The sequence below is a fragment of the Tenrec ecaudatus genome, chromosome 1 (genome assembly GCF_050624435.1).
Source record: "Tenrec ecaudatus isolate mTenEca1 chromosome 1, mTenEca1.hap1, whole genome shotgun sequence".
In the NCBI taxonomy this organism is placed as follows: Eukaryota; Metazoa; Chordata; class Mammalia; order Afrosoricida; family Tenrecidae; genus Tenrec; species Tenrec ecaudatus.
The window spans coordinates 24,066,953-24,081,455 of NC_134530.1; the positions used below are offsets into that span (position 1 = coordinate 24,066,953).

Below are 14,503 nucleotides of genomic sequence, written 5' to 3' on the forward strand. Positions count from 1 at the left end.
CGAATCTTCACGTTGTGAACGTTTGTGTCCTTCAGAGAAGGGAGAAACACAAACACGCACACTTTCAGCACGCAGATCTGCGCCCACGGGCGGGACCTACATGCACACGCATGACGGCACACCTGCACCCCACCCACACGCTGTCACGCACATCCTCACACACAAACAAACCCCTGTGCACACAATCACAGATGATTGCTGATGCCGCAGACAAGCTCACACCACCATGCTGCTCACACACGCACATGTGGACACACTCGAACATGTTTGCACCCAGGCTCTTTCACACCGATAGACAATCTTGAATCCGTGTTCACGCAAGGGTGCACAATGGGTACGCAGGCATGAGACCGCTAGCGCAAGCTCGCCCGGCCCTCCCCTGACAGGCAGGCTGCTATTCCACCTGCCCTCACACTCCGCTCATGGAAGGGCCAGGAGCCCCTCGCCTCCCTGCCTGCTGTGCGTGGGATGGGCTGAGTGTGCTGGCTGGTCCCAGATGTCCCGCTTCCTCACTGTGGCCTGGCGGCCTCCCTCCGCACCTGGTCTGCCTGTGAGAAAGGCCTCTGGGGGGTGGAGACCAGCCCGCAAGGGGAGGGGGCAGTGTGATGTGAGCTGGGCCTCTGGGGCCCATGATGGGCCCTGTTCCGACCTGGCCGGCTCAGATCCGCCCTGGCTGCCTCCCGGGGGCGCAGCTCCAGCTCGTTCCCACGACGAGCGAGCGGAGCAAGCGGCCTCGGAGCTAAGCTTGGCTTAGGGGCACCTGGCTTGTGTCTGCTGCCCAGCACGCAGCGAGACATTGGTCCTACAGCATCCGGGGGGTGGGAAGTGAGATCCTCGCTCCCATTGCCCTGTCGATGTCAGCAGCCGGGGTGGGAGGCCACAGCATCAATGCGCTTGGGGGCCCTGCTTGGCGTTTACCAATATCCTGTGGCTGCTGGTAGCCCTTTGGGCTCACCCTCCACCCCCGCCCCTGACCTGTGAGGTGCCAGCAGTGGGTCTGGGCCTGGGGGTGATGCGCACTGGGTGCAGCCCATCTTGACGATGGTGTTGGCTGGTTGTTTTAGATCTGGGCACCCTTCCCAGATCTGGCCAGCCAGCTCTGAGCGGGCGGGGTCAGGGAGGAAGGGGTGTGGGGTGTGGGTGTCTGGGTGAAGGAAAGACCTTGTTGCCCCCATCTTTCCTTCATTGCTTCACGTGAGGATTTGATGCCAGGTGCTCCCACAGCCACCTTGCAGCCACAAGGAGAATGTTAATAGAGGCACCGAGATGCCATCGGGAAACCTGGAACCAGGACACTGCCTGGCCCTGACCTCTGACTTCCTGTTACAAGAAGCGACCCTGTCTGTGCCGGAGAGACGAGTGGCTGAATGTGCCTTCAGGCCAAAGAGCCCCTGGCAAAGAGTTACCGGCAAGACCACGCTGACTCCTGGTGACTCCATGTGAATCAGAGGACACTCTGCTCAGGGTTTTGCATTTTGCCCCTTAGAGTGAATGCACAATGGGACAGACTTCTCCAGCTCTGTTCCCATGCACACTTCGCTGGCGTTCATCCTGGCCCTCAGCCATCACCATTAAACTCTTCCCACTGGTGTCTAGCCCTCTCCCCCCACCCCCAACAAGCAGCTCTGTGTCCCCTGAGGCTCCGGTGCCTGACATTTCGGCAGTAGTTCTAGCCCTTCTTCCAAGGGGTACACTCTAATCTTCAACCTTTCTCAGGGCACCCAGAGCATTGCCTGGGGGCTCCCTGCCTCTCATCAGCTGGGGGTTTGGTCTGCAAGCGGCAGAAACTGGCCCGTCCAGTGTAACCAGCAAAGGGACACCATGAGAGGCTACTAGCTAGTGACCAGAAGGGTACAAACCAAACCCAGAAAAGGTTTGAATCGGCATAAGACACACACCACCCCCCGGCCCCAAACTCAGAGCTGAAATCCTGCTAGGGAGCTTGTCTTCATGCCTCAATGCTGCTGTAAAAGATACCACAAGTGGGTGAAGTCAGCAAACAATTTTATAGGTCAAGAGGCTAGATGTTCAAATTCAGGGCACCAGTTCACGGGGTGGGGGGGTGCCTCGGCTCTGCGGAGAGATCCTTGTCGCTCCACTTCTTTCCTTCCTCCCTTGGTGACCTCTGTCTCCAGTTCTGGTTTCCTCTCTCTACTCTGTGTCTCAGAAGTGGTTCGGTTTAAGATACAGCACACCGATAGCCTCATAAACATAACAGAATCCAAACTCACTGCCGGCGAGCCCATGCTGACTCCTCATGACCCGATAGGACAGGGTAGCACTGTCCCTGTGGAGTCAGGCTGAGGGCAGAGTCTCATCTTTCTCCCATGTGGCCCCCAGTAGGTTTGAACTACCATCCTTGACTACAACCCCGTGCCACCCTCGGTGCCACCAGGGCCCCTTAACAAACAAGCAGGGTACACTGGATCACATCTGTTGTGTGCCATAGGTCATAGGCAGTCACAGGGTTCAAGGCCTAGTCCTATATCAGGGCCTGTGCCATTGGACCCCGCACTGCTTACGTGGTTGAATCACAAAATCGGGGCCGAGCTGCAGTCTTGGAAACCCACTGGAGCAGGTTTACCTGTGGCGTTGCTGTGAGGCTGAATCGACTTCACAGCAGTTGAGTTTATGTGCCGTGTGGCCAAAACAAGTCACGGGGTTGAGCCCCACCGCCAGGGTGGGGACTATGTCACTTTTAGAAGAGAGAAAGTCACAGACGCAGGGCAAGAAGACAGGAGCAGGTAATTGGGGCTTGTTGGGATGGGGTGGGGAACCCTGTTGTCCCTCTCCCTGTGGGGGGCTCCACAAGCTCCCATTGGAAACCAGATGCTCCAGCACCCAGAAGAAGCCACTTGCCCTTCCATAGGTCCTGCTCCTCAATGTTGGGACCCCCCTCTTTGGCAGGATGGATGGGGGCTTGGCTTGTGAATATCCTTTTTGGAAAAGATGTTGGGGCTGAGGCAAAAGGGTCCCAGGGGACAGAGCCAAGAGTATAGCACCTCTCCCACCACCAGAGTCCACCCACGCCAGGCAGCCACCTGGAGCTGGCCTTCCCATGACATCTACAGAGCCAGTGCACAGAGGTGGAACCCCGGCTGACCTCCGGGCATCTCCCCTTGATGGGCTATCCAAGGTGGGGTGGAGAGCAACTGGTCTCCCACTGGGTTAGAAAGTGTGGGCGCTGGCTCTGTCTGGCGACAGGCTCTTCCTTTCTCGGTGTCCTCAAACCTGGCCCTTGCAAAACCATCTGAGGAGGGCCTCAGGTGACCACACCAGCTGGCTTTCCTCGGCCTTTTTGCTCTGGTGGCCCTAGCTTACCTCCGGATTGACGAAGACCCCAAATAAGGAAGCGCAGAGAAGCAAGGCATGACAGCGAGCACTGCTCTCCCTGACAGTTGCTGAGAGCTTTTCAGAAGCAGGCCGGCCAGGTGCTAAGGGTTTTGCAGGCAGTGTCTGTTTAATCTTCCTGAGAGCTGCCCGGAGCAGAGCTGGGGTCCACAGTGCGCAGGGAGAACAGATTGCCTTTAGAGGTTCCAAGTCAAAGAGCACCAGGGCCTGAGTGCAGAGGAAAGGGCCTGCCTGCCTGCTCGAAGGCCCCCAGGCAAGGCCAGAAAGGCTGGGTGGAAGGTATGAGAAAGGAAAGGGGGACAACCGGATGTTGGGGGAGCAGACAAGAAACAAAAGGGCCCACTTGGAGCTGTGAGCCAGAGGAGAGAAAATCCTTTAGGCAAAAGGAAGCCCCTTCACCCCCCTTTCTGGCTTGGATATGGACAGGGTAATTGAAGCGAGTCATCAGGACTCCCAGCCCTGTGGGGCCATGGCTACCAGGTGAGGGACTCCATGCTGGGTACTCCTGAGTGAGGAATGAAGTCCTCATGAAGATCAGGAAGGGGCAACTTTTGAGAAGATGGGGCATTTGAGGTGGGTTTTGAAGGATGAGTAGGAGCTTCTCAGGCAGAAAATGAACGCCTCCTTGCATGCTAGTCTCGGCTCTGGGACCTGAGGAGACCACAAGGACAGCTAAGTACAAAGGGAGCTTTTAAAACAGGGTGGAGGTGGGAGTAGGGCTTAAGGCTTTCAGAGCCCTTGGCCTAAAGAACAAGTCTTAAGAGAAAGGGAATTTCATGCGTTTGTGTTCTTTTCACGCCACATGGAGCTCTTGAGGCAGCCCGCTGCCAAGCGAGCATACTTTCTACTCCCGACCACCGCTCACTGCGGGAGTGCAGGCAGGGGCCCAGACCTGGTTGCTATTGGAAAGCAGGCGTTCCTGGGCCATAGGACATACAGACGTGGGAGCCACTTCAGCCAGGGCCCTCTGGAAGGGTCTCGGGGGAGGAGAGGCCTGAGAGATGAAAGGGTCGGGCAGAACAGTCCAAACCCAGGGCCGGGCACCTGCAAAGTCCTCATGGGGGTCAGCTGGAGTGAGAACACAGGCAGCATGGGCCACCAGAAGAGACTATTCTAACTTTGGTAGGTCGTGTGGGATCAGGTCTGGCTTACAGAGATTCCCTGGTCCGCTTTGGGGAGCAGCCCTGAAGCCCCCTGGGGCTGGCACTAGGGACTGTAGCAGCTTCCCGAGAGAGGAAGACATAGGGGACAAGTTGGGAGCGGGCTCTGCCTGGATTGCCAGCTGCTGCCTCCTTGGGGTCAGTGGAGTGGGGAGAAGGGCTTGGGTCACGGTCAGGCCATTTCGCAATAAGCAAGGCTGGCCACTTCCTCTGACTCATCACAGGGGCTTAGGATGGATTGAGTTACTGCCGGGTGTGGGCTGAGTAGGCTGAGTAGGGCTGGCCTGGCTCCTCACCTCAGCTCAAACAGGCATGCCCCCTCCCATCACCTTATGGTGCCCTGATACCACTCCAACCACCCCCCTGAACCTTCTATCTCTCTGTGTCTGGAAATGGGCTTACTCTGTGAGTGGTCCATATAACCAGCATTGTCAAGCACTTGTTCTGAGCCACGCTCTTGACGCATTTGAAATAAAACAAACAAAAGCAAACCCAGTTGCCGGCTAGTCACGTCTGACTCACGACAGGTCTCTGTGTGTCTGAGTGGGACTGTGCCCCACAGGGTTTCCCAGGGGCTGGTTTTTGTCAGAAACTGGTTGCCAGGCCTTTCCTCCAAGGCACCTCTGGGTGGACTTGAACTTCTAACCTCTTGGTTGGGGGGGGGTGCTCACCGTTTCCACCACCCAGCGATTTCTGCCACACATTGACTGCATGGAAACCTTCAAAGTTCCCATTCAGGAAAGAAAGGGGCTACCCCCAGACAGGCTTGAGTTCCAGTCCTGGCCCTAGAATGTGCTGTGCTAGGGGAAACTGCCTTTCTTGTTCCCCATTTCCTCTCCAACCCCACAGGACGGTAGACAGAACTAGACGCCATCTATGCAGGATGTCCAGACCCACCTCTGAGCCCTCGGAGCGTCAGTCTCAGTCGGCGCCGGGGACAAAGCCACATTAGACTTAGGCCAGCTAGGAGCTAAATGATTAGATCATGTAGCGGGAAAGGTGGGTGCCAGCTTGAGGTATGGCTGGGCCCAGGCACTCCGATGACCTTGTCCCTCTATCTTTGGGCTCTGTTTTCCTGGGTGAGTTCCCTCTCTTGGGCCAGCTACCTCTGGATGGCAACTTAAACCAGCTGCCCTCAGGGAGAATGGGTTCCCCTTCCCTTGGTACCAGCAAAAATCCTAGAACTGCATCTCATTGGACACTCTGGGGCACATGCCCACCCGTAGCCAGTCATGGTGGCCAGAGCAGTAGGCTCTGCTGGTTGGCCAAGCCTTGCACTTGAGGGGAGAGTGGGTGGTGAGGTTAGCCCCATTACATCTTAGGGACTGAACATCGTTGCATCGTTTCCCGGAGAACAGCTGGGTGGTAACATTAAAAGGTCATCTTGGGCAGATGCATGTTAGGCAACAAAGACAAGTTCTTGAAAGTGGCCCAAACAGTATGAACAAGAAAGAAAGTCAAGGTGGTGGTGACACCCAAGACACTAAATATGAGCAGGTGTGTGTGGGTGTGTGAGAGTGTGTAGTATGGTCAATGGACATTTGATTAAACTGCTGCACCGCGTGAGTGAGCACAAGCACCTTGGGAAAATGACGGGGGCCCCTGTGATCTCCCTAAGCAGCCGTTCCAGCCACCCCTCGCTCTAGTAACAGTGTGCTTGCCGTGTGATGATGACAGCTGCTTCAAGTTCCCCCTGGCCAGCCCCCCACCCCGCTTCCACCCCGAGTTCTCTGCAGCTAACACCCCTCCTGATGTTGGCAGGCGGAGTCCCTCTGCTTGGAAGAATAGATCAATCCCAGAGCACCCTCACATGCGGACACCCTGCTTCCTCTCCGTGAGTGGGATTTTTGGATGTTTCTTTGAGCACCTTGAGCGAAGCTGGGGTTCTCCAGCAAAATCCAAACTCAGTGCCATCGAGTCTGTTCTGACCTATAGGGACTGTATGGGACAGAGTAGAGTGGCACGGGCTTCTGAGACCACATCTGTACAGGAGCAGCACACCTCATTGTTCTCCCGTGGAATGGGCTGGTGGGTTTGAACGGCGCTTGGAGGTCAGCAGCCCAATATCTAATCCACTGCACCTCCAGGACAAACCTAAGCAAGCCCACTACCATTAAGCCAATTCTGACTCATAGCCACCCGATGCTGGACAGAGCAGAGCTGCCTTTTATGAGACTGTAAATAGTCATGGGAGCAGACAGCCTCATCTTTCTCCTGCAGAGCGACTGGTGGGCTTGAACTACTGACTTTGCGGTTAGCAGCCCAATGCTTAGCCCATAGCGCCACCAAGACTCTTTTTAACAGCACTGGCAAAATTCACACAGAGGCACGTGAGGGGCTGTCACGTCTGTTCTTTAAGTCCTTGGGTTGTGAATGGCTCAGTTTGTGCTCAACGACTAGCCCAGAAGTTGATGATTTAAGCTCATGAAGCAGAGCCTTGGTGGTGGCGCAGTGGTTATACCTCAGGCTGCGATCCTAAAGGTCCTCAGTTTGAGGCTGTCAGCTGCTCCATAGGAAAATGATGGGTTTTTTTTCACTCTTGTAAACAGCGACAGTTTTGGAAACTCACAGGACAGTTCTACCCTGTCCACGAGTTGGCATCGACTCGATGGCTGAGTCTGATTTGTTTAATCAACGGTGTCATGGAAGCAAGGTCTAGCAATATGCTCCAGAGACGACAGCCCACAGAGCAGTTCTTCTGCAACACACGGGGTTGCCAGCCGTCTGGATGGCACCAACTGAATGGTAATGGTTTGGGCTTTGGGAAGAAGCAGAACTGGCCAAATTGAGGGGCGTGTAAAGGACGATAGACCTTTGGGCCTCTGCTTGCAAAGATCAGGCTGTAGCTCACATATGCCCCTCCCTCTAGCCCATCTCCGTTTTAATTTACGCTCCATAGGGGCAGGACCACGCTTGCTGGCTTGCCAGTGTGTGGCAGTCGCTCAATAAATACTCCACTGCACGCACACACGCATTCGCCGTTGGAGTAAATGAGGCGTGCCATCAGCATGCACTTATTGAAACTGAATACACGATTTCAAAGCTGGGGCTGGGAGCCCTGTTCTCGGAGGGTGCCAGCTTCACCCTTGCAAAGAGTCTGCGCCCCTGCTGTCTCCCTCTTGGGGGATCCGGTCCCCCAGCCCGCCAGGACCTCGTCCAATGAATGGTCGGTCTGGCGGCCGCTGTCCAGCGAGGCCGGCGGAGGCTCACTGCGCCCGCGCAGAAGTCCTACTCGCTAGCTGCCCTCCCCCGGCCCCCGCCCCCTCCGACTCTCGGTGCAGTCGCTCGCTGGGGGCCCGCGTCTCAGGCGCGCGCATGCGCCTTAGCCCCGCGCCGCGCGCCTCCCCGTGCGCCTGCGCCCTCGCCCAGCCGCCTGCGCGCCTGCGTACTGCCCTCCGCCCGCGGGCCCGGTCTGCGCTTGCGCGGTGGCGCGGGCGAGTGGGGGGCGAGGAGGAGGAGGAGGAGAAAGAGTAGGAGGAGGAGGTGGAGGAGGAGGAGGAGGAGGTGGCAGCGAGAAGATGGCGACTTCGAACAATCCGCGGAAATTCAGCGAGAAGATCGCGCTGCACAACCAGAAGCAGGCGGAGGAGACGGCGGCCTTCGAGGAGGTCATGAAGGACCTGAGTTTGACGCGGGCCGCGCGGGTAAGGGGTGTCGCGGCCCGGCCCCGGCCGGGAGGGGGCGGTCAGCGAGGCGGGGGCGCTGGCCGGGCGGCGGGGGGCGGGGCGGGGGCGGGGTGTGCGTGGCTTGGGGACAGGTGTCCCCACCCTCTGGACGTCGTGGGCGGGACAGGGGCCGCATCATTGCTACCTGAAGGAGACAGGTGCCCTGCAACCGTGCTACCTGGAGGGCACTGGGATCTACCTGTACATCATTTTTACCTGGATGGGACAGGGACCTCGTACATCATTGCTCCTGGGAGGGCACAGGTGTCTCCATGTCATAGCTACCTGCAGGGGACAGGTGTCGTGCGCCTCCCCCCATCATTGCTGCCTGGATGATACAGGACTCTTACATCATTCATTGCCACCTGGAGGGCACAGGTGCCCAGGTACCCCCCACCCCATTGCCACCTGGACGGGATGGAACTCTATGTTGTTGATGCCTGGACCGGGGTCCACATCATTGCAACCTAGAGGGGACAGGGGCCCTTATATCTCTGTTACCTGGAGGGGATAGGTACTTCTGCATTATTGCTACCTACAACAGACGGCACCTCCTCCCCCATCATTGCTAGCTAGAGTGTACAGGTGCCCTTAGATAGTTTCCATCTAGAGGGGACAAGTGTTCCTACATCATTGCTACTTGGAGGGGTCAGGTCTCGGTACTTACAGGGACAAGTGCCCCCAGCATCATTTATCCCTGGCGAGGACAGAAAGCTCTCCATCTTAGTTACCTGGGGATAGGGGTGGAGGTGGAGAGGGCATAGGACCCCACACCATTGCAGGGGTTTCTACATCATTGCTGCCTGGAGGAAGACAGGCCCACCCCAGTGTTACTTTGTAGAGATCGGTGCTCCTGCATCATGGTTACTTGGCGGTGGAGACAGGTGCCTGCCTGCTACCTGAGGGAGACAGGTGAACTCGCATAACTGCTGTGTGATGGACATTCCTAACTTGTTACCTGGGGAGGGTGTGGAACAGGTGTTACCCCATCATTGCGCCCTGAGGGGGTGTTATCCCCATATAATTATTACTCAGAGGCGCAACACACTCACTGCCACTGAGCCAAGTACAACGCATAGGAGCCTGACAGGACAGCCTAGAACTGCTCCTTTGGGCTGCCGAGGCTTTGAACTCTTCTCGGAGCAGATTCATATCTTTCTCCCACAGAGCAACTGGGGGGCTCGAACCACTGGCTTTGCGCTGAGCAGCTGAACGTTCTGAATGCTTTCTCACTACACCACCAGGGCTCCTACCCAGGGGGACAGGGACTCCCAAACTATGGCTATTTGAGGCGAATAGATGCCCTTACATCATTGCTGTCCATACCTGTGTTCCGTGGGTGTAGGAGGGGAGGCTGGGTGCCTCCGTGGGGACCAGAGGTGAGATCTGTATCTTTCTCTGCTGTACTCCCGAAGCAAGGGTCGGGTGCTGTCCCCTACGGGCCGGGAAGGTGGGTTGTGGCCTGTCTTTGAGCTTGAAGTAGGGACAGCTGCCCATCACCCATGTGTCCCGCAGAGATGTGTTTTCCACTGGGATAACGTCCATCAGGACCAGGTGGAAGGGCCCCTCAGGTTGGCCTAGGTGTCCTACTGAAGGATCATCAGGAGGCCATCATGGCTTCTGAGCAGAGGCTTGACTGGCCCGGGAGTGGACGTCTCAGCTCTCTGGTCACGTGACGGTGGCGAGGGCCTCAAGCTTCTCCGACCTCAGTTTCCCCGCTTGTCAGATGTGGGCCAAGGAATTGAGCCCCTTCACCTGGATGGATGCCACCCCAGCTGCTCATCCTGCGGAGCCGTGGGGCCTCCAGCTTGCACCTGAGGCCTGGAGGGGGGGTTGGGTGGACTCTCAGAGACCACCTGCTTGAGTCTGAGGAGACCCAGTCTAGGTGAACCTACCAGCAGTGCAGCCCCAGCTCCTGCCTGGGGGCTTCTACCACCAGGGCTCGTTCTCCCTGGGCTGTGCCGCTTAAGGACTCACCTTGATGCACCTGTTCAGCACGTGTCTGTCTGCTCGGGCTGCGTGGTGGATGTGCACATGCGCTCAGCGCCAGCACCTCGTGGGAGTGTCCAGGATGCACAAGAGGAGGTGGTGGGTGAACGAATGATGGGTGAAGGAATGAACAAATGTAAGCTTGCAATGTGAACACTCCCTGTGAGCCAGGACTGGGAGGGGCGGGCAATAGCTTCACCGCGCCTGCCGTGCCGGCGTGCACTTGGTGGCGTGTTTGGCCCGCACCAGGAACGAGGAGCCACGGTACATTTGTGGCTGTGGTCAGGGCTGGGGGTCGGATTGCGGCCTTGCGGTTGAAGTTGGATTCTTGTTGTAGAAAAAGATGTAAGAGAAGTCACCGCTCCATGGAGATATAATTCACGTAGTGTACAATTCCCCCAGTGCGCAGCAAGCGCTCTTCAGTGTGTTCGGAGCTGTGTGGACATCGCCGCCGTCTTTAACAGCCAGAAGGAGAGATCCAGGGCCCATGTACAGGCACCTGCCTCCCCCTTCCCCTGCCCCTGCAACTCTGCCTTCCCTTTTTGTCCCTGTGGGTTTGTCTGTTCCGGGCGTCTCATGATGATGGGGTCACACAGTATGTGGTCCTTTGTGACTGGCTTCCCTGGATCAGCACAGCGTCTCCCAGGTCCTTCTGTGCTGCAGCGCATAGCGGGTTTGGGGTATTTTTGTGGCTGTGTAATACTCCACCTTAGGAACGGGCAGCACTGGTTATCTGTGTTGATTGCTGATGGATGGAGAAAAGGTTTTCAGAATATCCCCTCTCCCCATCCCCACACCCCATCTCCCCGTACCCTCTTTTTCCCTCCTCCTGGGCTTGGGGTGGAGGGGAAGTGGATATGGGGGCTGGGGGGACTGAGCCCTGGGTGAGTTTCCACAGGGTTGTAGAAACATTTGGAGCATTGTTTTCACCTGGGGGCGATTCTGCTCCCAGGGGACACTTGTGATGTATGGGGACATTTGTGGTTGTCATGCCTGGCAGTGGGAGTGTGTTGTTGGCTTTGAGGATGTGTGGAGCAGGGATGCTTCTCCGTAGCCCACTGTGTACAGAGGACGACCCCCCCCACCCTCCCCCCTCACCATCCCCCTCTGGCTGTGGTGAGCGACCCTGCGTTAGAGTGTAGCCTGGGGTGACCTCCCGGGGTGTGGGCAGGCAGTGGCCTTGGGCAATGGGACGAGCTTATGGCAGTCAGCTAGGTCTACCGGTCATTTCCAGCCGGTTCCCAGAGACTTGTTGCCCCCAGGACCAGGGGCACGCTTCCTTCAAACCGTAGACACCAGGCGGTGGCCCACACCTGCAAATAGGTAAGGCGTGGCCTCTCAGTGCCTGCCCTTCTGCTCTTGAGGCTGGAGGGTGGCATGTCCACTCCTGGGACAGGGGAGCAGGGAGGGCACCCTTGTTCCCGTGGGGGTGTCAACTCTGGGTGGCAGCAGCAGTGGGAGTGTCTTTAGGTTTCAGCCGTTCCCCCCCCCCCCATCTCATCACTGAGGAGACTGTTTATGGGCTGTGGGCTAAGCAGCTGGTGGGCTGCTTTCTCAGTTCACTTAGCCACAGCGCTGGGGAGGGGCCCAGGGAATGCTCCCGTCTTCCCCAAGAGAGACCTGGGCTTCAGTCTGCACCACCTATCTAGTCCCGGAGGTGTGTGCATGGCTGGGACGCCGGACAGGCTCCAGGGGTGCTGCCGTGGGCCCATGCTCACACCTGTCTGGGGGCGGGCAGCCGACTGGGCGGCATTTCCTTCTGTGCACTTCCTGGGTCACTGGGAGTCAGGGCCGGCGAGAGGGGTGACTCATTCTCGCCACTGAAGGACTTTAAAAAATCATTTTATGGGGGGGCTCGCATAGCTCTTACCGCCATCCATCCATCCGTCCATCCGTTGTCGAGCAGATTTGTGCTCTCATTGTTTTCAAGACATGTCCTTTCCACTTGAGCCCAAGAAGGGCATTTTGACTTGTCGGCCGCGTCCCAGGGGCTGTGTGGAGGCCGGAGGCCCCTCAGTGGACGAGGCCATGTTCTTGGGGAGCCTGGGAGAGAACCATGGTGAAGGTTGGCTTGCAGAGCGTAAGGCAGAGGGCTGGCACCCCAACAGTGAGACTCTCTCCCCGAGCACCTGCGGGGAGGCTCTGGGGGACAGTGGGTGCAGAGGCCCTGTGGGGAGGGTTTGGGGGTGTAAGGACTTAGAGGAGGGGTCCACAAAGCTGGTAGGAGAGTACACCGGTGAGGGTCTGGAGGAGGTGGCCCCCCACCAGGTAAGCAGCCTGGAGGAGAGGCTCTGCCTATGAAGGGCAGCTTTCCTGCGATAGCGTTCACCCACCGTTCTCCCACTGACAGTGCGCCAGGCGCCATGCTGGGCAAGCAGCACTCTGACTACTTTCAGCACGTGCTGATCACCAAAAAGGAGACCCCGGCCGGGCAGCAGTCATTGCGAGCCCCTCCCTCCTCCCAGCGTGCCTGCTTGGCTGTCCCCAGAAATGGAACCAGGGATCCGTGCCCTCTGTCTGCCTTTACTCCGCGAGCATGTTGCAGCAGGTGTCAGAGCTTCTCTTGATGGCTAAGTGACCTTCTGCTGTGTGGCTGGACCACATTGTGTTTCTGTAGCACCTGTTGATGGGCACTAGAGCTGTGCCCACCTCTTAGGCCGTGGGAATCCTGCTCCGAGAGACTGGTCGATCGCCAGGAGAGGAATGGCTGGTTCAGGTGCCTCCATGTGAAACCGCTGGGGACACTCGGTTCCACAGTGTCCGGTTGTAAAGAGGTGGCTGTGGCTGTGAGTGAGCCCACGTGAAGCCCGAGGGGACACAGGGAGGTGGTGAGAGGCAGCCTCAGGCATCCGGGTGGGGAAGGTGGTCCATTGATTAAAGTAGGAGGGCGGCTGTGGGGATAGAAATGGTGTAGATGGCAGGGCCACCCAGATGTCTGTGTGGGGAGATGCACACGGGGGTGGATGTGTGTGTGTGTGGGGGGAGGGAGATGGGTGTGAAGGTGGGCAGTCGTGTGGGGGATGGATGTACCTGGGGTAAAGTTGCATGTGTGGGAGCAGTTGGACACGGGTAGTGGGGAGAGCCGTGCATGTGGATGGGGCATGGGGGGCAGGACGTGTGGGAGGACATGGGAGATGGATGCGCACGTGGGTGGCCTTGGAGGGGCAGAGAGGTGTGTGTGTGGACAGACGCAGGGGCGACCCAGAGGGATGCGACGTGGAGAGACAGAACTGTTGGGGACAAGGGTGGGGGTGATGGATGCTCGAGCGGACAGGTGTGAGGGACAAGGGTATGTGTGTGGGGGGGACAGGCGTTTGTGACTGGGATGTGGGGGTCAGACATGTCAAAGCATGCAAGGGGTGACACGAGCTTGTGGACAGGACAGGTGGGGGCCCAGAAGGGTGGGGATGTACAGGGGCTCCCGTCTGACCTTGGCCTTTGAGCCCCTTGTTTGTGGTGCCGGGCAGGCCTGCTCCTGTATCGCTCAGGGAGAGGAGGGCGTGTCCTGGTCTCCTTGGGCTCTGGGCATGCTCAGGCTGGCGAAGGGGCCTTGTATGTAGGCACAGATCGGCGGCACACAGGCTAGCTGACCATGGGCAGCACCCGTCTTGGCCCTGTGCCCAGGGTGCCAGCTGCTCCGGCTGTGGCCTCCATTCCCGCTCCTCTAAGCCACCGCCCAGCGGATGAGCTGAGCGTCCTTGTGGCCACCATTTCCCATGAGCCCCAGCGCAGAGTGTACCGAGGGGTGCCCAGTGTGCGCACGGGAAGGTGAATGGAGTTGTCCAGAAAGACACGTCCGTGCCCAGCCGCCTGTGAACAGTGCCCTCGCCATGGGAGACGCGAGCCCGACAGGGTTTTCTTGGCTGTACTTTCACGGTACCGGATCACCAGGCCTTTCTTCCTCAGTGCCCCTGGTGTGTCTGAACAGCCAACCGTGCGTGTACTCACGGAGCACGAGTCGTCCACTCCCCCAGGCTCCTGCAGTCCGCTCCCCCTCTGGACCCCCTACTGCAGCACCTGTGCCGACTGACGACCCAGCTCGCCGCGCTGCTTTCTCTTTGGGGCGAGCCATTGCCGCTCCAAATGGGATGTCCTCCAGGGTCGGTCCCCTCGAGCCCATGGCCAGAGTGAGACCCAGCGCCATCGCAGCTTCTCAGGCGCCTCTGGCTGGGAGGTGCCCGACCTGGTTCGCCCTCACTGGCCCTGCAGCCGAGTCCAGCTGCTCCGGGTTTCGGAGACCGTGACTGTGCCGGAGCGGCCGGCCTCACCTGGCTCCCAGAGGCAGCAGCAGTCCAGTACTTATCCACAGCTCGGCCCCCAGGGCGGCCTGGTTAGAAA

At 58.3% G+C, this 14,503-nt stretch overlaps 1 protein-coding gene across 2 annotated transcripts in view; it reads left to right on the forward strand.

Moving 5' to 3' along the window:
- Positions 1–7,987: 7,987 nt before the first annotated feature.
- Positions 7,988–14,503, forward strand: part of CRTC1 (CREB regulated transcription coactivator 1) — a 66,042-nt gene continuing 59,526 nt past the window's right edge. Inside the window, exon 1 of one of the 2 annotated variants that reach the window (XM_075549051.1) lies at positions 7,988–8,155. In XM_075549051.1, the coding sequence (XP_075405166.1) occupies positions 8,030–8,155 (126 nt within the window). In that variant the 5' untranslated portion in view covers positions 7,988–8,029. The remainder of the gene's footprint in view (positions 8,156–14,503) is intronic. The other variant, XM_075549052.1, reaches the window with a different exon arrangement.